This window comes from Pseudonaja textilis, chromosome 2 (genome assembly GCF_049901715.1).
Source record: "Pseudonaja textilis isolate UNSWEBS1 chromosome 2, rPseTex1.2, whole genome shotgun sequence".
Taxonomy (NCBI): Eukaryota; Metazoa; Chordata; class Lepidosauria; order Squamata; family Elapidae; genus Pseudonaja; species Pseudonaja textilis.
The window spans coordinates 132,548,128-132,570,795 of NC_141991.1; the positions used below are offsets into that span (position 1 = coordinate 132,548,128).

The 22,668-nt window shown below is 38.2% G+C and overlaps 1 protein-coding gene across 3 annotated transcripts in view; it reads left to right on the top strand.

The window, feature by feature from the left end:
• The window catches only part of VDR (vitamin D receptor), a 99,993-nt gene that overhangs the window by 63,648 nt on the left and 13,677 nt on the right, over window positions 1-22,668 (top strand). For all 3 annotated transcript variants that reach the window (XM_026714695.2, XM_087925322.1, XM_026714696.2), the window contains one exon: window positions 20,706-20,890. In XM_026714695.2, the coding sequence (XP_026570480.1) occupies window positions 20,706-20,890 (185 nt within the window). The remainder of the gene's footprint in view (window positions 1-20,705; window positions 20,891-22,668) is intronic.

The window sequence follows — 22,668 nt, forward strand, 5'->3', positions numbered from 1 at the left end:
GGGCGCTTTAGAAAATAGCTTGACCCCTTCCTCTCTGTGGCAGCCCCTCAAATATTGGAAGACTGCTATCATGCCTCCCCGATCCTTCTCTTCACTAGACTAGCCAAGCCCAGTTCCTGTAACTGTTCTTCATATGTTTAGTCTCCAGTCCCCTAATCATCCTGGTTGCTCTTCTTTGTACTTTCTCTAGAGTCTCAACATCTTTTTTATAATGTGGTGAACAAAACTGGATGCAGTACTCTAGGTGTGGTCTTACTAAGGCTTTATAGAGTGGTATTAGTACCTCACTTGATCTTGATTGCATCCCTCTGTTAATGCAGTTTAAGATCGCATTAGCTTTTTTGACTGCTGCTGCACACTGCTGGCTCATATTTAGCTGGTTGTCCACTAAGACTCCGAGATCCCTCTCACAGTACAAGTCCCCTCCTTTCTTTGTATGCCAAGTTGCAAATTAGGTGATAAATGTTGCTTGGAGGGGAAGAGGAAGGGTGTCCTAACAATGCACAATTGATACTAGGGTGTCTTAGGTTTTTGTTTAAGAAGAAGGTTTTTGTTTAAGGTTAGGATTTTGTTTAAGAAGAAGGAAAAGCATAAAATGATCTTATTCTACTTACCTCTAGAATTCCAGTTGTAAGTCTACTTTCATCCCCTTTCTCTTAAGCACTGAATGAAGTAGTATATAGATATTTTAGAAGCAAGAATGGTTTGCAAGGATGTAAATGTATGGAATGATATAGTGAATGGAGTTAGTCTAAACTAACACGGTGTATGAATGTATACACTCTTTTTCATTTATTTCTCATCAATGATGTCTTTCCTTCCTGGACATGTAGGCAAAACATTCAGCTTAATCTATGTCTCTGCCTTCTTTGAATCTTTCTTCCTTTTGAAGAAATGACTGAAACACTTTTCTCTAAGTTCTCATTACTACTTGATTGTATATGTCATAAAAAGGTTCAAAAGAAACATATTGTTCATGGTATTTAATAACAAAACACCTTCTTGGATTTATATTGACAGACTATTCATGGGTTTCCTCCTATGACTAATGCAAAAGAACCTGTTTCCAAGAAACAAATTCATGGCATGAAGTAATCTGCTGACTTTGTGAAAAAAGACATTGTGTTTTTTGTCTGAAAAGTGTAGTAACACTCTCAGAAATGATTGCTTGACTACAATGTCATAGAAAAAAATTCAGAGTATTATAACCCATCCTTGAGGGACTAAAGTATTACTTTTGATCCAAAAATTAAACCCGTGTCATGTTTCAAAAAGAAACAAAAGAAATTAAAATAGTTAAGTAATACCTGTGGTGATTTGTAAATAGATGAGTAGCAACAGTTGTCATTTATCGGTTCAAAATAATCCATGCTACAGGTAATCCTCAACTTACAACCATTCATTTAGTGACCTTTTGAAGTTATAACTTTGAAAAAGTGACAGGGTCATTTTTCATACTTAGCAGCCATTGCAACTTTCCCATGGTCACATGATCGAAATGCCATCTGGTTCATATTTATGACAGTCACAGTGTCCCAGGGTCAGGTGATCACCTTTTGCAACCTTCTGATGACCGAAGTCAATCGGGAAGCCAGATTCATTTAACAACTTTCTTACTAATTTGACATCTGCAGTGATTACATTTTACAACTGTGGCAAGAAAGGTTGCAAAACTTGCTTAACAACTGTGTCACTTAACAGCAAAAAATGTTAGGTTCAGTTGTGCTTGTAAGTCACGGATTACCTGTATCTCTCTTTATTTTGCTCTCCCTGTGCTTCATTGTCTGTTTGATCAGCCTAGCAAAATGGAGCAGATAAAGTATGGTGTCTGTTTGATCAGCCTAGCAAAATGGAGCAGATAAAGTATGGAGAACCCTTTACAGTACTTGGCAAACCCCATAGACTCATAGATGGGGGGAAGTGGCATCTATTGAGATGAAAAGCAGGAAAGCAACAGACAGCAATGAAGTTTTCATCTAAAATCCTGAACTGCTTTTTTTCTACATGCCCACTGGGCAAAACCTGCGCTCCTTCTAGTAGAATTTGCTCCGCTAATAGCATTGAATTTTTCCACTTTATGCATGTTTGTATCTGTGCTAAAAGTGAGTTAAAATTAAAATTCCACTGGCATTTCATGCATGCTTTAAGGCTACCAGGGCTTAAAAAAACATTGCACTTAAAGGCTATTGGAAATCAATGTAGGCACACTGGGAAGCATGCTTGAAGACTAAATTCTGTTCAGCTGTTCCCTGTTCACCGTGTAAACATTAAATCTGTTTCCACAGAGAAACAATTGCCTGTTTGAGAAACAACGTTTGTTCCAATTATTTCCAAATCTGCAAATCGGATGATTGTTTTCCTGTAACAGTGTTTTCTCCCAACACCTTGTGGTGATCATTAGACAGGCAGCATTTAAATGGAGTTGATGATTTCATGTTATAGAGATACTTTTACATAACCAATTAAGGCCCCAGGAGTTTTGAGGACTTTGATTGTTCTGCAATATGAGCAAAGGGCATTTTCAGGGAAAGCGTATCCACTATGAATTAGGGAGGCCCAGTACCAGCATGGAGGCGGATGTTTTCTACAGTATGGTGGTCATGTATAGTGTAGCAGCCAACTTGTAAATGATCCTTTTAGTGAAATAGTTACTTGATAAAGGAAACCTTAACAGACTGTAGCTAAAAATAGCTCTTCCATGCTGACCTCTGGTTAAATGAATGAGAACAGAATGTGCTTCGAAGACCTGTAAGCCAAATTACTAAAAAGGTTGTGATCTCTGTACAGGATTTCTACAGCACTAGCTGTTTTTCTTTTTCCTGGAAACAAGTGTTGTGATCATAAAATAAAATAAAAAAAATAGAATGGCCGTGCTACCTTTCTATCAATGGATGGTCCTGTAGCTTTTGAGATGCTATTGCCAGCTGCTGTGTTTGTAGTACAGATGGTGCTCTACCTCTGACCATAATGAAGCCTGCCCGTTACAATAGCATGGCCTAATAGCCATTAAGCCTTGCTTAACAATCTCCATCCCCTGCTCTCCCTAATGCGGTCATTAAGCAGAGCATGGGTGCCTCAGATGGGACAGAACCTGGGAGACATAGCGAAGACATGGGCCTGCCTGTCCTGGGTCTCCTAAAGCCTCCTCACCCATTCCCAGAGACACACCATGCTCCATTTTCTACACCTCAGAGTCCCTACAACCCTTGGGCTTTCTTCTCCCCCCTCCCACCAAAAAAAAAATCAGGTCCCTGCAGGACTTGTGCTTCCTCCACACCCCCTTTATTTACACACTGATCTTTTGAAGATCTCTAGAGTTCCCAGCCTCACGTTGGGGAAGGAAGGCAAGCCACATCAACCCCTCACTGTTCCTGGGCTGTGGGGGCCACCTTGAACCAGGTGCTATTTCAGCATGGCCACAAGGAATTGTGGCCGTTTGGAAAATGGTAACTGTTTGGATTGCCTACGTGGTCCAGCAACAAAGCAGCCTGCTAAGCTTCCCTAACTCAAACTCCAAAGATCTTCAAAAGGTAAGTGACCACAGAATGCCGCAACCAGTTGTAAATGCAAGCCAGTTGCCAATTGCCTGAATTGCAATCAGGTGAAGATATTAAACCTCCTTCCTACTGGTAGCCTCAGAAGTTAATCCTAAAAATTGGAAGTTCTCCTGAAGGAGAACCGATAATGTCAAAACGTACAAGTGAAATAGAAAAGTGATAAAATAGCAACAAATGTACATTCTGCAGGGTATGTGAGACTGTGTTTTTATTTTTGTTACAATAATTCTTGCGATAACCCTTACCTTCTTTATCATACATACAGTACCTGCACAGCTTTGCATGACTGGAAACTCATTTTTTCTGAAGGTAGCTTGTATAAATTATTGTAGAACATTCAGTATGGTGATAACCATATGACTGACAAATCACATTCTCATGGCTGTTACTGATTGCTGGACTTATCTGATTTAAATGAAGACTACTGTATCTTCACAAAATAGATATAGCTCTTGACAGTTTCTGAGAAAGTGCAGTAACAGCTAGCAATTGAGTATAAAATGAGTAATTTGTTAGACTTGTATTTTCATTTAGAGCTTAGTGTGGCATATGTAATACTTTCTTTCCTCAAAAAACTGCCCTGTGGAGAGAGTTGGGCTACAAGAGAGTGACTGGCCCAAAGACACCCATGGAGCTTCTGTAGCAGAAGATGAATTAGAAACTTGGTCTCCCCAGTGCCAGTCCAGCACCTAAACTACTACAACCCACCAATTCTTTTTTAATTCCATACTTCTGCTGGCTTTCAAGCTTATTTTGTTAACCTTTCTTAAACAATACACCAAGAGGAGAAAGTTACATTTTTAAGGATTCTGTCTTAGAGCTGATTTAATGTAGTGGTTAAGGTGCCAGGATGCAAACAAGATGACTATGAATTCTAGTTTTGGGCCAGTCTCTCACTCTTAGCCCTAGAAAGCAGTCAGGGGCAAACCACTTCGGAAAATCTTGCTTAAAAAAACTGCAGGGACTAGTTCAGGCAGTCACCAAGAATCAAAAATTGCCTTGAAAGCTTTAAAAAAAAACCCTGTCATTGCAACATACTTCTTCAAAAGTGACCAAAGGCAGTTTCCATGAATGCTTCTGTGCAGGGTAGTTAAGAATATGGTCTAAGTGCATTCTTTTGCTCATTGCGTGTTTCATGATGGGAAGAGCTATTCCATTTTTTTCATATACCAGATAGTCCCACCGACTATCTGTTTAACAAGCAGGGAGTTTAACTCTGTGGTGCCACTAGTGTTATGAAGTTGTAAAAGTTGGGCCTCTGCCACCCCGTCCACTGTAAGCCAGAAAGTCTTCATTCACCAAGTAGAGTCTTGTTTTGTAAAAGAGTAAAATCACATTTCTTCTGCTCTCTGGGATGAGAATAGAATAGAATAGAATAGAATAGAATAGAATAGAATAGAATAGAATAGAATAGAATAGAATAGAATAGAATAGAATAGAATAGAATAGAATACTTTATTGGCCAAGTGTGATTGGACACACAAGGAATTTGTCTTGGTGTAAATAACTCTCAGTATACATTAAAAAAAGATACATTTGTTAAGAATCAAGAATCATAACGTACAACACTTAATGATAGTCATAGGGTACAACCAGCAATCAAATCATACTAGGAAACAGTCAATATAAATCGTAAGGATACAAGCAACAACATTACAGTCCTACAATCACAAGTGGGAGGGGAGGGGTGATAAGGAGTGATGAGAAGATTAACAGTAATAGTAGTGCAGAGTTTGTAATAGTTGAACAGTGTTGAGGGAATTATTTGTTTAGCAGAGTGATGGCGTTCGGGGGAAAAAAACTGTCCTTGTGTCTAGTTGTTCAGATGTGCAGTGCTCTATAGCGTCGTTTTGAGGGAAGGAATTGAAACAGTTTATGTCTGGGATGTGAAGGGTCTGTAAATATTTTCACAGCCCTCTGTGAGGGGGGAGTTGACCAGAGCTGCTTCTGCTCTATTTGGCACATTTGTGTGAATTACCAAAGGAGCCCCTGGAATGGAGGATGTGGGAAGCCCATGCTCTGTGTCTCCTGCTCTGCTCAGTGAGCAAGCCATCCTCTTGGAGAGAATGGTGCTAGTGGGGGGAACAAGCTGGCCATATTTCTTAGCCAAGCTTCCCAAGTGCCATTCCTTCAACTGATGGATCGCTCACCGTTGCTTTGCCTAGAAAGGAAAACATTGCTGATTCCTGCACTTGGCTGGCAGCTTGTGCAGTATCCTACTTTGAGAACTGTATGCTACATCCCTGAGATTACCATTTGTGGAATTCTGCACACTTGTAAGATTCCACTCGATCTGAATCACTTCCCAGCCGTTAGCATTTAGATCTGGAGAAAGGATAAATGAAGCTCAAAAATATGAGGCTTTGCCCTGATTCTCCACCACTGTATTAGTTGGTGGATGTTTTCCCACAGTTTTGGAGTTGGGTGGCAGCACAGCCAGTGTGTTAAACCAATTGTTTTGTTTAACATGCTCTGGAGGTGTTTTAATCCAGACAGTATCGTTCAGCAGTGAGTAGGAACAGAGACCATGTGGGATTCATAATGGGGACAATACATTCACGCTGGTGGGGAGTCTTTCACTCAGCAGTGGGGAAAGGCCCTTAGACAGGATATTACAATAAGAGAGGAAGCACTTTAAAAAAAAAACACCCAATAGTTTAATGGGACTTTAGAGTAGATTAAGAATAAATACTGTACAATAATGTCTCCTTTGGTTTCAATTTCTCATCAGGACAAATTATAAAGTTACAAATTTGTTGAATTGAAATACTTCACTATAAGAATATATAGGTAGTCCTTGACTTACAACCACAATTAAGCCTAAGATTTCTGTTGCTAAACAAGACAGTTGTTAAGCAGGTTTTGCCCTGCTTTACGGACTTCTTGACACAGTTTTTAAGTGAATCCCTGAGTTGTTAAGTAATACAATTCTCAAGTGGTTCTGACTTCCCCATTGACTTTGCTTTTCAGAAGGTTGCAAAAGGTGATCACGTGATCCTGGGATAGTGCAACCAACATAATAAGTACATGCCAGTTCCAAGCATCTGAATTTTGATCATATGACCATGGGGATGCTGCAATAGTCATAGGTGTAAAAAAAGGTCATACATCACTTTTTCAAAGTTGTAACTTCAAATGGTCACTAAACAAATGGTTGTAAGTCGATGACTATTTGTTAATACATACGTTCAGTATTTAGGGATAGATACAAAGTATGAGAATAGATAAATGTAGCATAAATAATGTAATCAGAATAGGTGTTTTTTTTTCCCCAAACTATTCTGTGCCCATTTTTGTTGTAGAGATGTTATAGAGATGTTTATATTGCCAAGTTCTGATATCTCCCAATCTACTCCAAGCTGTACATTTTCTTATCTTTTACACTCTCATAAACACATGATAATTGGACAGAAACTGCAGGCAGACAACAAATTATGGTGGCAGTAAAAAAAAAAATAGTCCGAAGGCCTATTTTAAAGAAGCTTTATTTTTCTGCAGTGTCATCCAAAATATTGGTAAAGTTTCCAATTACTCTTAGCAAGATTTATTACCTCTGTAACTTCTACTTATTGCAGTGTGATCTAATGAAGGGCCCATGTCATGCACCAGAATCCTTGTGCATTTAGATGGTGATAAATCCATAAGGGGGCAAGAAATTATTGTAGAGATTTAAGGAAGAGCACCATATAGTGAGCACCAGGAGAATCATTTTAACCGTGCAAGATTAGACAGGGGAGAAAAAGAATGGGCCATCTGCTTGCTTCCTATAACTACTGAGCCCCTTTCTATAACCCTAGAAATCGTGCTGTTCAAAATCAGTGGCAAGCTACTGAGCAATAGGTGCAGTTTGACAGAAACAATTGGTTTGATCGTTTGCTTATTTTTAGCAAACCATATTGGTACCATGAATTCCTGCTCTTGGAAAAAACAACAGCACTCTTTGTAGCTGATGAATGGGAACAAGAAATTCTTGCACGGCTCTGATAGTGGCCCTTCACAGATACATCATTAGACATGGAGAATTGCTAGAAATTGTCCATGAGTCCAAATACTTGTTGCCTTACAAGGCAAGACAAACCAGTGCCCTCACTGCATTGGAAAAGCCGCACAGAGCTTCTGAATTCTGTCTGTTCCCACCCCCCACCCCCCACCCCTAAGGTTTCTTATCTCTTGCTGCAAATTCCCTAAAAATGTTACTAGTTCCAGTAAAATACTTTAGTGGGTCTCTTATTTGGGCAGGAAGTAGGAAAAATATATCCCTTTGGATTATTTTTCTTAAAATAAGCTCACTGTTCTCTTCCTTGCAACTTTGCAACCTACATAAGGTTTACATCAAGTTGCTGGCAATGTTCTGAACTGGGAAGCCAATCAGATTCTGCTTAAATGATGGTGAAATCGTTCTTGAAATAAATCTTGTAAGAACCTTCCCGCAAAAATTGCACCATCAAGAAGCACTTCCTTGGTAAATATTTATTTGCATTTGTGAAGGTTGCCTGGCCAAAACAGACTTGGAACAATGGAACATGCACATTTTAAAATATGAAGATAATCTGTTCATATTAATAGTATGATCTGGGAAGGGGAAAGCATTAATCATTTATAAAAATCCCAGATACAGATGGAGAATTTAATCCTTTCCTCTTTCTATTCAAGGAAATCCTCCACCAGAAGGTAATATCGTATTTGTATCAAGAAGTTGTCACTGAGCACAGGGCTACATTTTTCTTCCACCTCTGCTGTAAACAAAACCTTGGTCAGTTCCTTCATATTATCAAGCACCAGTGTTAATGTCATATAGACTTTGGGCCATAACATTGCTCTCCAAATGATATGAATGCATTGGGTTTAAATTTATATGAAATCGGGTCCTTAGATCAGGTTAGTATTAGATTCCACCATTCCCATTTTCATGGTTAACATAGGATAACAACACTAGTGAATCCAGAGGGCGTTCACTCCTGCAACCATATCGGAAAGGCCTTGTTGAGTATGTTTCTATGCAATTACTACAGGTTCGTTCTTTCCAAGCTACAGAATAATTCTGACTGACTTTATTATTTACTAAATTCAGAACACAGGCCTCACTGCCTGGATGTTAGGACACGAAGATGTTAGCTTGGGAAAATGAATGCCACCTCTGTCTTAGAACTTTTCCTTTTTCATGCAAAAACATATTAGTATCTTCTCCACCCTTTTGTTTCACTCCATTTATTAGATCAGTTCTATGTACAGTAAGTGCTCGGAGGGTTTCTTCCTATAGTGTGAAGCATTTCTCTCTCCACTGTAGTCTGTAGAAAGACAGGCACCAGGATACATAGAATTCTGGTGTCTGACAATATATTTAAATATACGTAGAATAGTTTTTGAGCTTCCGTCCTTGAATGAAAAACTACCACTCTGTTATAACAATGTAACTATGGGTAAACCTCAACTTAACGACCACAACTGAGCCCAAATTTTTGCTAAGTGAAAATTTTGTTAACTAAGTTTTGCCCCATTTTAGGACTTTCCTTGCCACAATTGATAAGTGAATGACTGCAGTTGTTAAGTTAGTAATATGGTTGTTAAGTGAATCTTAACAAAGCTCCCCCGTTGACTTTGCTTGTCAGAAGGTTGCAAAAGGCGATCACATTACCCTGGGACACTGCAACCATCATAAATGTGAGTCATTTGTCAAGCATCTGAATGTAGACCACATGACCATGGGGATGCTTGAACAGTCATAAGTCACTTTTCTCAGTGCTGTTGTAACTTTGAACAGTCACTAAACGAACTGTTATAAGTTGAGGACGAGCTGTACTAATTAAATTTTAAAATGCCACAATATTTAGGCCTATATAGGGCCACAATACTGCTCTGTGGATTTTTTTAGAACAGCTGTGAATCTGTTGCATTGATGTAATTCGAAGATGTTTCCTAATGCTGCCAACTCTTTTTTGATAAGCTAAAGGTAGAAATGCCCATTAACAATCCATGTTGCACAGATTGGCCTTACTTTCTCATTGTGTTCCACCTGCACAGTGTTTGTGACAGAGTGGGAGATGAGGTATATACAGTAAGCAGTACAATTTTCTTTCATTTCTTGATTTCTGATGAGTAAGTCTTTTCCATTCTCTAGTCTGGATAAATGGAAGCAAGTAGTTTTTGTTACTGTGAAAATATTGTTTTTAGATGGATAAGAGTTCTCCAGAAATGCAAGTTCAAATGAAGTATATTCTAACTCATAATCTAAGCACAAATAATCTAAGCATTTGGCAGTTTAATTTATGTATGTTCAGTGAAGGATTGTTATTCTCTGTAATAAGTTAAATATGTCCTCAAATCAAGCTCTGGTCCTAGTGACTAAATAAAGTCAATCAGGATTTGTTCTTGCCAGTAATATGAAAGAGAGGGCGGTTGTTATCTATATTGAAATAATTTTTGACTTCTTATTTTAGGTTTCACCACTGAAACTCTGTCATGACCTAATCCTGCTTAGCTTCAGAGTCCAGACAAATTCCAACGCTTGGTGAAACTTTCCTCTATAAATTAGTGAGAACATGTCCCAAAGGTGCTTTTTCAGGAGGCAATTGGACTTTCTTGTTTTTTCTTTGAAGACGTTTCGCTTCTCATCCAAGAAGCTGCTTCACCTCTGACTGCTGAAGCACCTTTGGGACAGCCATGACCTGGATGATTGAGAATCTCCAAAGACTTTTAAAATCGAATAACAGAGTTGGAAGGGACCTTGGAGGTCTTCTAGTCCAACCCCCTGCTTAGGTAGGAAATCCTATAGCATTTCAGACAAATGGTGAACATACTTTCGTAATTTGTTGCTTTTATTTTTAAGTATATTATAGTACCGTAAATTAACTGCGTAGCATATTAATAGATAGTGTTTTATATCCTCAGAATATTTTGTTAAATTTTAGCAACTCTTTTACTGTCATAAAATTCTAGACAAAGAGAGTATGGAGGAATAGTGCTCACAATAAGTATTCATAAAAATACTGTAAAGAGAGAATGTGATACGTTAATAGGTGTTCCCTGTACAGGACATGGGAAAATATCTCTGCTGCCTTTGCCCATCATTGTTCAAATGCATTCTCTAGAAAGTTCTCAGAATTTTCATCCATTAATTACTCCATAAAATCATTATAGAAGAATTGTATGATGTAGCTTCCTTTCTGGAAAATCATGCAATGATTGCACGAGAATACTGTGAGAAAAATTGCACACCCAGCATGCCATATTCCATGTCTAAATGTTCCCTTAAGGCTCAGTTGTATTCTGTTGAAAGAGATAGTGAGGAAATGCAAAGCACTTGTGGGCCTGACGAAGCATCAGCAGGTTGCTCTAGCTACTTATGCAATGTTTTCTGGCAGACAGCCAGGAATACTAGTCATATCTGAAGACAACAGCAACTGCCTAACAAGCTACAGCTATCATAAAAGCCAACCTCAGAGTTAGAAGATTGGGACCCTTCTAATCCAGGTGCCTAACTGCAGTAGTATTAGTATCTGCATTAATCTGAGAGTATTTCCATTTCTCGACACAGCACTGCATGGGAAGTTGCAGTGATTCATTTCCTACGCTTGGTATTGGCACATAAGCTGTTGCAACTTTCCAGCACTGTCCACAGGATTTAACTATTTTTACAAAATTTAAAATGTGTTGTGACTTTTTCTGAGGAAATAACATCACCCTCTCTAAAAGTAAAGGGGTGTGTGCGTTTGATGCACAGAAAGAATTTGGAACTTTTGTCAAGGATATAAAAGAGTAAAAAAATATGTTGAGAGAGAGAGGGAAGGAGGGAGAGAGAGAGAGAGAAAGAGAGCGTGCGTGTGCACGAGGGCGAGCTGAAGTGTTCATTACCGTTATTGGAGCCTTGGGACCAGCTCAGGAGTTAACTTCATTTAAGTTTCAGATATATTGACCAAAGGCATAAGACAGGCCTTACAGATACATCAATAAATGCTAGCTGATGAGCAATTTAATGTTAATATTCATTTGATTTTGCAGAATGCTTCATATAAGTTCTTCTGTAATGATCCTCATAAGGTATATGTTGCTTCATTCTTTGGTAAGAGCAGGGTGGACTGAATTCCCCAAGAAGAATAAAGATGGAATTACAAATTGGTCCTTATATCACTCCTCCAGCTGAATCAAAATATCAAAACTCTTTTTCCCCCCCTTTAGTTTGATGCAGGTAGGAATAGTGAAGCAAGGGATAAATGTTTGCTAATTTATTTTATCTCTTAGCTTTAAACAATCATAAAATATATTTGAGCAGACCTACTATCCAACCTTTAAAAAAAAATCTAATAGTTATCAATGTTGTACATAGCAAATTCAGTGACTTGGGCTTAAAATAGCATTTAAGATAAAAATAGAGTACGTATATCACATACTTCTATTGTTTGATTTAATATTTCCTCTACCTGTCTCTGCAGTCTTCTTTTATTTCTCCTTACAAAGGTCCTCGTGTTTTTTTTCTGACTAGCTCAGGAACTGGGTTGTGCAGCTATGCACATATGTGGATTATGTTTAGTGCAGTACAAATTTAAGAAAAACGGAATTTACCGTTTTATATCTTAAGCCTTTTTTTAAAAGATTACAGATCTATGGAAATTCCCAAGGTCAGCTTCCCTAGGGATGCATTGGCATAAACTCTGGTTTCACATCTCATTAAGACATGATGTTATTTTTTTATCTTTGACATAATGTAGTAGATTGGCTGGATTCACACAACAAATTAAATCTGTAATTTAACTATGATTTGTGACTACAGTTTATCCAGCAAACTATTTTGAACAAAAAAAAAAAAATGCTCAGTGTGAGGGTTGAATCCAAAGTAGCATAGTTTTAGCAGAGAAACAAAACACAAACTATTTCACCCAATCTAGAACTCCAATTAAAGCAGGAGAATTCAAGATACAGATATTCTTCCAGAATTCATGTCCCAAAAGTATTAATCCCAATGTTCTTTTTTTTTTAACTTTACATTCTGATTCTAGCTTCAAATTTGAGTTAGCTATAAATAACAAAAAATTTTACAGATCTGGATTTCCTAGTTTCCAGTCAACAAAACTGATTCTTGGGAAGTTCAACTGTTGAGTAACACTCTAAATATAAATATGTCTACTGGAACTGCTGTTACTTTTCAGCAGTTAAGAGAGTCCTTTTTTTTTTCCTTTCAGAAATGTTAAACACAGTTCGAGTGCTTATTATGCCAATGTCTTAGTTGGTTGATTTTGAAGGCAAGTCTTTAAAAAAAATGCTTGTACAGTAATATCATTCCATCCTGGAAAAAAAAAATGTTGGTATTCAGGGCCACCTCATAGTTTGGAAAGACACAGTTAGGTACTAATCTGTAGATCGCTTTCAAGAATGTACAGAGTTGTTCAATGTTTGTATTGGAAAAACACTAGCGGCTAACTAACCCTCGGCCGATGTAGCTGCAGGCTGCAGAATGCTTGCATCACCCAGTTATGCCACAGAAACAGATGACCTGGCTTCTATTTTTTCTTGCCAGACCTCTCATTCCAAACTCCACCTTAAACCATAAAATGTTCTTTCTGTCCAGTGTCTGAAAAAGAACACACCAACCAACAGCCTTTGGTCATAAGATGAATGTTTCCCTTGTGATTTGCTAATGTTTGGGTGTTTTTTTAAAAGGTTACCAGTGTTTTAGCAAATACAACTTTTATCAGCTAGGATTTCTTTTATTCCAGGATGTTAGTAATTCGTAACTTGTGCTATTGGGTTTTTTTAAAGAAAAGGTTTCCAAAATAACTTTTTTACAAGGGCTGATAGTACAAAAACAATGGGAAAAAAACCCTGTAGGTGTATGATACACAGGTAGTCCTTATGACCTTGAGCCCAAAATTTATGTTGCTAAGTGAGACATTTGTGAAACGAATTTTGCCCCATTTTACAATCTTTCTTGCCACCGTTGTTAAGCGAATTGCTACGGTTATTCAGTTAGTAACACGATTGTTAAGTGAATCTGGTTTTCTCCATTGACTTTGCTTGTCAGAAGGTCTCAAAAGGTGATCACATGACCCTGGGACTCTGCAACCGTGATAAATATGAACCAGTTAACAGACAGCCGAATTTTGATCATGTGAACACAGGGATACGTGAAAAATGGTCATGTCACTTTTTTCATTGCCTCTGTAACTTTGAATGGTCACTAAATGAAGCGTGGAAAAGTCAAGGACTACCTGTACAAAGGCCTTTCTGTTCTGCTTGTACTGTATTGTTTGCAGTATTGAACAATTTTGAAAGCAACAACATTAACATAACAGTAGTAACCCCTGAACAGACTCAATAGAGAGCAAAATTCACTGAACATAATATTTTGGAGTAAATATACATAGGATTCCCCTGTATACATGTTGAGTATTCAGTAAACACCATTAATCTTCAGTATAACTGAAATTTCCTGTGTTAAATATAAGGGGGAAGTTGGGTCTTGGATTCTTCTTCTTCCCTTAATGAATTGGCATATGGTAAGGTAAGGCCAGCCTGAGGAAGGTCAATATACTGTATTTAACAAAGTTTTCTGAGAATAGAATATTTGAAGAATGTAGGGGTTCCTTTCACACCAGATTTTTAAAATTGCAATTCTCAGGTGTGACAATAGACATTGAATTCTTAGGTGCCCTAACCAGGGATTTCATTCTCTTATTTTTCCATAGGACATACTGAGCTCTAACCTAGAGCTTTTCCATTTTCCATTTAACCATGGCACAAATTTTCTCTGGCCCTGTCATTTGTCTGCCACGTTGCCATAACGTTATCCAAAACGGTATTGTTTGTTTTTCCTCTTTTTTCTGACACATTAGGCTTTTCTTTTCTTTCTTTTTTGCTCATTACCTTGAAGGGAAGTCAAGTGAGTTGCAGTTTTAAGGGACAGAAGAAATACTGGCAGGACAGAGATGGACAACTGAGATGCCAAATTCCATGTCATTGTAGTTCTTAACCAATTCAAGTATCTACTCCACACTTCTGCTCAACAATGGGAAAAGGTCCAAAGTTTTCAGCTAAGATTCAGGCTTTCAAAAAAAAAGACATTTCCATAAGCAAAATGGGCAGACATATGGATTTGAAAATAATATTTACCAGTAAGTAGCATGCAGTGCACACTATATAACTGTTGGTCATCCTCTGACAGTGTGGTTTTGGTAGACCTTGTAGCAATAGCACTTGATTTATATACCACTTCACAGTGCTTTACAGCCCTCTCTAAGTGTTTTACAGTGTTAACATATTGCCCCCAACAACCTGGCTCCTCGTTTTACCATTTCGGAAGGATGGAAGGCTGAGTCAACCTTGAGCCAGTGAGAATCGAACTCCTGGAGTAAGCAGTGAGTTAGCCTGCAGCACTGCCTTCTAAGCACTGTAGCACCATGGCTCGTGGAATCGTAATTCATCAATCTGTTGTTGAACTTTTATTAGAGGGTTCCCCCTCCCTCCTTAAATTGGATGTGAATCTAAATCAGAAAAACCGTCAATAGATAATGCGTATGATCATTTCAAAAAATATGATGAGACCAATGAAGCCAAGTGATTTGGGGCATGGTGAATCTTTGTAAACTCATTATGTGTCTAAGCCTCGTTTGGTTGGTTTGGTTTGGTTTGGTTTGGTTTGGTTTGGTTTGGTAAATGGCAGGCCAGATTTCAGGATATATAAATATTCATGAGACAACTGGCTTTAGCTCATATTTAAAATGACAGCATCAGTTGGTCCCAAGATAAACTACTACTTACTTCAGCCATTATAATAAACTTGCGTTCTCTTCCAGCGTTGAAGATTGTATAAAATAAGCCAGAATTCTGCATGCTCTCCCCATTGATTACCTCTCCCAGTGTACTCCTTTCGTGATGGGGGCTAAAAATAATTTTCTTCTTTGCTGCCTAACTTACTCAACTCTTTGAGGGTTTTAATCATAAGGAATACTTTCAGGTAGTGATCTCTTAACCATCCTTCCTATCATCCCCTATATTGGGTATAAGGAAGCACTGATCAAAGTGAAACATTTCTTAAAATTACAATTAAGCCACAGCTAGCGAGCTGATCTGTGTTGGCAGTTTTTTCCCAGGGTAGGGACTGTGTACTCCATTTCCCTGCTCCATGACACAAGACACCTGCAGAAGAAATGTTGTGGTCTTGCTACTCCTCCAGTTTTTGCTGGGATGCTATGGTTCATAAGGCCTGCTAGAATGTTGCTTTCCCAGGATTTGTTGCCTAGCAAAGACTGTCGCCAAAGATAAAACTGTTGAGGCTTCCTAATGCATTTATTCATAGTATCCCAAACTAGTCTCCCCTTGCAACCAACCCCAAAGCAGTTCCTACATGCCAACAAAATGCATGTAGAGTGTGGGGGGAGGTGCAAGTTTCCAGAATAATATTTTCTCCTCTTTGTCTAGAAGGCAAATTGATGTTTATTAGCCCTCAGACAATATCCTCTGCAAATGGCACATAGAAATATAATGAGAAGATAAGTAAATAGATCGGTGTGAATCAGAAAAAGTAAACATTACCTATCTTTTCCCCATAATATATAGCACTTCACATGATCCGATTGTATTTGTCTACACTCAAACTTCAAGGTGCACTTGTTCTATAGTTTACCTTAGAGAGAACAATAGGCATTTCATGGAAAGCAAGAGAATGCTAAGAAGGGCTTTACACAGAGTGGACAGATTTTCTTTCTTGCTTTTAATGCTTTCAATTCCATTGTTTTATTTAAAAGAAATAGATCAAAGTGATTTGACTATCTGACAGATCTTAGGAGGTGTACAGAAAAATATTTGAGTTTAATGGAAATAAATTGTGACAGAAGGGAATAGCCATCCGGATGTGGCATTGATTCTCAGGCACCTAATGCTTCACATTCACTTCCTTTAGAAATGTTCAGTGCACACGACAGTATTGTGCAAGCTTCCTGTAAATAATATTGTCTGGTTCAGAGAAAATGTCTCTAAGAAGCTTCTTGGTAAACAGCCTGCTGACTAGAGAGCAGGTTGATCCCTGCAATATGAAATAAATTCTAAATCAAGGAGCCAGACTAATGCCCTTTCACCCAGTGCTCTTTCTCTTGTATACACATCACTACCCTAAGAGTACAAGATGTATGGATCTCTGATCTAGAACTTACTGGACTTCTTTTGATGGTGCCATAAACTGGAAGAGAGGAGATAAGATGTGATAAGGATGGCATTGAAATACATTTTACACAAGAGTGCCAACACAGCAATTTCTCTCTCCCATGTTTTATGGGCCTGTGCTGACTCTGGAGGACTGCAGGGAAGGAGAGAAGACCAGACAGGAGAAAGAGTAGCCTTGGTGACCTCTGCAGACTGAATCTAAGGGCCTCCTTCATCCAACGCCTCCATTTCCACATTTCAAACATCCAGTTACAGCGGTTCTAAGAACAAGCTCATGCTATACTGCCGTTATTTTTTTTTTCAAATAATTTTTTTTTAATTTTTACTATATAAAGAAAGAGCAACAATTTCAATGTCTATATAAACATTGCGTGTTGTCTGGTTACAGTTAATTGGAGCAATAGTCATCATCTTGATGTTAATTAGTGATCATATAATAACAGTATTTTCTCAACATATTAATACTTAATTGCTACTTAATTATTATTACTTAATTATTACTACTAAATCAAATTGATAATAAACATATAATAAACCCTTGTGGTAAAATTAATCCTTCGCTTATAATTTTAAATATTCTAACTTCTGTTTCTGTTATTTAAGCATAGATAAAACGAATCTCATATTCCGTATACTGCCATTATTTTGAAATGAATCTGAAGCAGTAGGTTCTGAAATGAGAATTCACATGGGCTCAATTAGATCTAACCAAAGGCTCTTTCCCCATAGGGAAAGGGGAACCATAGGGGCCAACCAAAAAAGAACACAAGAGTAAATTGCCCTCTCTAATTCACATCCCATCTACTGCCCTGATGCTGGACGGTATAACTATGAAAACTTGAGATGTTCGAATTTATTTATTGTTCGTTTAAGCTTTTATGCCATTGAGAAATTTGAGATTGGGGCTCCATAAAAGGTTAATTAAGCAAGTAAACAAATAATACCTGGTCATTTGCAACACTACCATTTTTTAAAGCGGTAGTTCTCAAAGTTTCCCCCAGAATTTTTTCAGAGGGTCTACAAAGTCAAATAAATATTTTAAAACCTCTTGGTTTCTATTTCTAACATAATACATATTGATAGATATAACCCACGTAAACCAAAGCTCTTTGTGGTCATCAATCCTTTTTAAGAATGTAAAGGATCCTAAGACCAAAATATTGGAGAACAGTTCTTTACAATATGATTTATACTTAAAAGAAGCAAGCTAGAGACTTGGTTGCAAGAATTTGTCCAGGATTAGGGTCATCAAAGGAAGAGAAAAGTGGCAGACAGACTCCTGTTCCTCACAAGAGATCTTTCTCAACACCTCATCCTACATGCCAAAATAAGGCTTGCAGCTATTGCGTGAAAGGGACTGGTTTGTATTTCAGCCCTGTACTTGCTCAGCTCTGATTATACATCCTAAATTGCAGGGTGACCTTTATACTACTTGTAGTATTCAGGGTGCTTTGTAATCTTTCTCATTATGTGTCATGGGTCTTTTTTTTAAATATTAAAAAAATCCAGGTATTGAAACTGCTCAAAGCTGTCAATAGGTAAGTTGAGATAGGAAATCCCCCCCACCCCCAATTTTCCACGTTCCAAATCTAATCTTTCTCATATGGGGTTATCATGTTGTATTTTACCCCCAACCATCTTTGAAATCTAACTCATCTCAATCATTTAGTGTACAAGATATACTAAGGTCCATGGGGTAGGTGGGTGGATGGATAAATGGACAGAAAGATAGATACTCCCAAAGCTTGATGCATTAAAAAGCTAATGCAATCCTAAATTGTATTAACAGAAGGATACAATCAAGATAAAGGGGAGTACTAATACCACTCTATAAAGCCTTAGTAAGACCACACCTAGAGTACTGCATCCAGTTTTGTTCACCACATTATAAAAAAGATGTTGAGACTCTAGAAAAAGTACAGAGAAGAGCAACCAGGATGATTAGGGGACTGGAGGCTAAAACATACAATGAACAGTTGCAGGAACTGGGCTTGGCTAGTCTAATGAAGAGAAGGACCAGGGCAGACGTGATAGCGGTCTTCCAATATTTGAGGGGCTGCCACAGAAAGGAAGGGGTCAAGCTATTTTCTAAAGCGCCTGTAGGCCAGACAAGGAATAATAGATGGAAACTGAACAAGGAGAGATTTCTCCTTGTTCTCCTCCCAAAAATAAGGAGAAATTTTCTGACTGTGAGAACAATCAACCAATGGAACAGCTTGCCCTTGGAAATTGTGGGAGCGCCATCACTTGAGACTTTCAAGAAGAGATTGAACTGCCATTTGTCAGAAATGGTGTAGGGTCTTCCGCTTGGGTAGGGGGTTGGACTAGATGACCTACAAGGTCCCTTCTAACTGATTATCTGTTATCAAAAGTCTTACCTTGCTGGATTTCTCTAAAAGCTATTTTATTATAGTCCCAGGTGACCATTGGTACCTATCATGGATTTATTTTTGATTTTACCCTTGCCTTTTTTTTCTTCTTCCCCTTATCTGAATATTTGGGATGATAATGGTGTTGATTTTGCTTTGTTTGATGTGTGCTGCCCAGAATCTTTGGGACTGGGGAGGGTTATGAGTATTGATAAATCAATATTGGGGATTTAGTTGTGATATTTTGTTTTTAAAAAAAAGGAATGTAAAAGTTTTGCATGCTATTGGAGTACATGTATAGGAGTAGAGCAGGCAGAGCCTGGAGGTATAGTTAAGAGAGGACACAGCCTAGAATCCTTATGTGTCCACAAATGCTCCAAGACCAGCTTCTCTTTAATTCCATTCCACCTAGCACCAATTTAGTGCTGCCCATTAGTTGGCTAGGTTTTTGTGTATAGGCACGAGCAATAAATCAGCTTAACCGGAACTTAAGGTGTGGTTCTGATTCTTCACACTTGATAAGGCGATTCTCAACTTTTTTTAATTGTATTTAGAGGAATTTGGTTTCTGTGTTTCATTTTCTGAAGTTGGCTTTAGTCTCTATTTGCCAAACATACAGGCCTGGAAGCTTGTCAGTGTAATGCATCAGTGACCTTGTATAAAAGTAATGTTTCTGCCAGCAGTGTGTCTATGGCATTGCCAGCTGAAAACTGGTCAAAACACTTACTTGCATGCAGACTGTAATTTCTGAATTTTCAGCAACATAGTCAGGCAATGAAGGCTTCTGCCCACTGCTAAGTTGTTCTGCTCGTGACAATTCTTTTAGCTGTCAGAAAACTGCACACCAGGGGGATGTTTATTGGCCTCATTGTCAGCAGTTATCTGTTCCCAATAACAGTCCCTCATCTAAATTCCTTCCAAGGTCTAAGTTGAAAGAAAGAAAACACACACCTTTAACATTGGGCAATACAAGCTTGTCTTTGGGGACTAAGCATAGGGCATGTCATGGGAACATATTCCCAGAGGCTGTTTGTGCTGTGGTTAACTGTAAGTAGGGAAAAGGGCCATAGTCCACAAAAGCAGCCCTTTCCTGTGTGTTGACATGTCACACAGACAGTTTGTGGAGGATTGATGTCGCAAAACACATAGAGGCAGAATTCCAGATAGCCTTCAAGTTGTTTTTGATGAGGATGGACCTGTGCTATTCCTCCAGTGGCTGTAGTGCACAACCATGCAAAGAAAAACTGTTGACAGTGTATTTTTAAACGGTAGTAAGATTTATTCATGTGTATGAGGTCTTCTAAACAGTGCATCTGGCTTCATGTCCTCAGCAAGTATGCAAACATCTTGTTGGAAGAAAGTCACTGTGAGCCAGGGGGTTCTTTAAAGACAACTTTAAAATCAGAATTTTTGAAGATCACCTGCTGGACTGTAATCTAGCTGGGATGTCTTCTCCATGCCAAGTGTTCCTCTTACTTCGAACATTTGTTAGTTATTAAATCACTCTCGTCCCGATAAACAATAACCCTTAAGGAAACAAATGCTGTCGCCTCCTCTCATTCTTCAGCTAAGGCTAGCAGTTTACTGTTACCTATACTCTAATGTGCTTCCTATTCTGCCTTGACAGTTATTTTGACCGATGAAGAGGTTCAGAGGAAAAGAGAGATGATAATGAAGAGGAAGGAGGAGGAAGCTCTTAAGGAAAGCCTAAAGCCCAAATTGCTGGAGGAACAACAACAAGTCATTGATATTCTTCTTGAAGCCCACCGCAAAACTTATGATCCTACTTATTCAGATTTCTCTCAATTCCGAGTAAGTTCGGCTTGCCTTTTTTTTTTTTTTACAGTACTTGACTATTGTTGTGAAAAGTAGGACATCTGCTGGTGAACAAATGAATATTTTTCAACTTTGTAACTTTTCTGAATTAGTGATTCAAACTCTTGCCCATACCCCACTTAGCAAAAGCAACATGGCTGGCAGATTTAAATCTATACTTGATTATAAATAAATACATTAAAAAGAAATTAAAAATAAAGCAAAAACAAACAAATAAACTCCAAGGGAAGCCTTGATGGACCATTGGGTCTTTTTCCACCGTTGGTTTTCCATGTTTCTATTATGGAAGAACCATTCAATGTGTCTTTTAAATTGGATCTGTGTCCCAGGTTGAAGTTCTCTAGCCAAGTCACCAGATTTAGAACTATCCCGACTGGAAATTGCTTTCACACCAAGTTAGCATGAAATACATTTGTAAATATAGGTAGTCCTTGACTTACCGCAGTTCACTTAGTGACTGTTCAAAGTTACAACGGCAATGAAATAAGAGAACTTATGACTGTTTTTCAGACTTATGACTGTTGCAGCATCCCCATGGTCACTGATCAAAATTTGTACACTTGGCAAGTGACTCGAATTTATGACGGTCACGGTTTCCCTGGATAATGCAATCATCTTTTGCGACCCTTTTGCAAACAAATTCAATGGGGAAGCCAGATTCATTTAATAATCATATTACTAAGTTAATAACTACAGTGATTCCCTTAACAACTGTGGCAAGAAAGGTTGTAAAATGGGGCAAAATTCACTTCTTAATATTTTACTTAGCAACAGAAAATTGGAGGCTCAGTTGTGGTTGTAACTTGAGGACTATCTATATATCCCAGTTGAATTTACAATTGTATTGCTTGGATAAATTATTAAGTGTATTTGTGACTAGACTTCAGTTAGTGATAGCTATATTATGTGGGCTTCCCAATATGGCTTCATCACAATCTGTCTTTAAAATGTACTTGACAGAACAAAATAGGGGAGAGTTCCCTCAAACAGAGTGAATAACCAAGTTATCAGGCCTCTTGATGGGCCCCATTATTCTACCTGTCCAACCTGCCTTTCTTTGCCACACACAAATCTTTGAATAACAAGGTTTATCAGTTCTGAGGGGAAAAGAGGAAGAAGAAGATACTTGCGGCTGAAGCAGCCACAAGTGTTTCCTGCTCTGTCACAAGAGCAAAACAGCTTTGAGTTGAGTGATGCACATGAGACGTCAGGAGAACAGCTGAGGCAGATGGGAGAAGTAGAAGAAAGAGAACTAGCTGTGGATGACTCATGGTTTTGAAAACCTAGAGTTAGTTACTCTTATTTTTGTGATATTTCCCAACAGACTCCCCCTTACTTCTCTCAATTAGTTTATATTTTCTGAGCAAAACCAGTATTTCCAATATAGGGTGATTAGCCTCTAATACTTTCTGCTTTCTCAATCTGAAGATCAAATAGATACAACCAAATGTATTTTACCTTCAACCAAGAGGCTGCAAAATACATTTTTTCAAGGTTATTATGCAAATGAGATAGCAGTTGCAGTGATTATTTGGTTCAGAATATGCTGCTTTCTTAAAGAATTAAGTAATAAAAAGTGTGAAGGCAAAATAGAAGGGAGGAGTATAAGGTATGTTCCCTGCCTTGAGTTATTTATAAAAATAATAAAGGAGAGATTTTTAAAAAATCTAAAATCATAGGATATCAGAACAGACAAGTTTTCTCTTAGGTGGTTGTTCTAAGAAATGGATCCATGGAATTGGACAGCCTTCAGT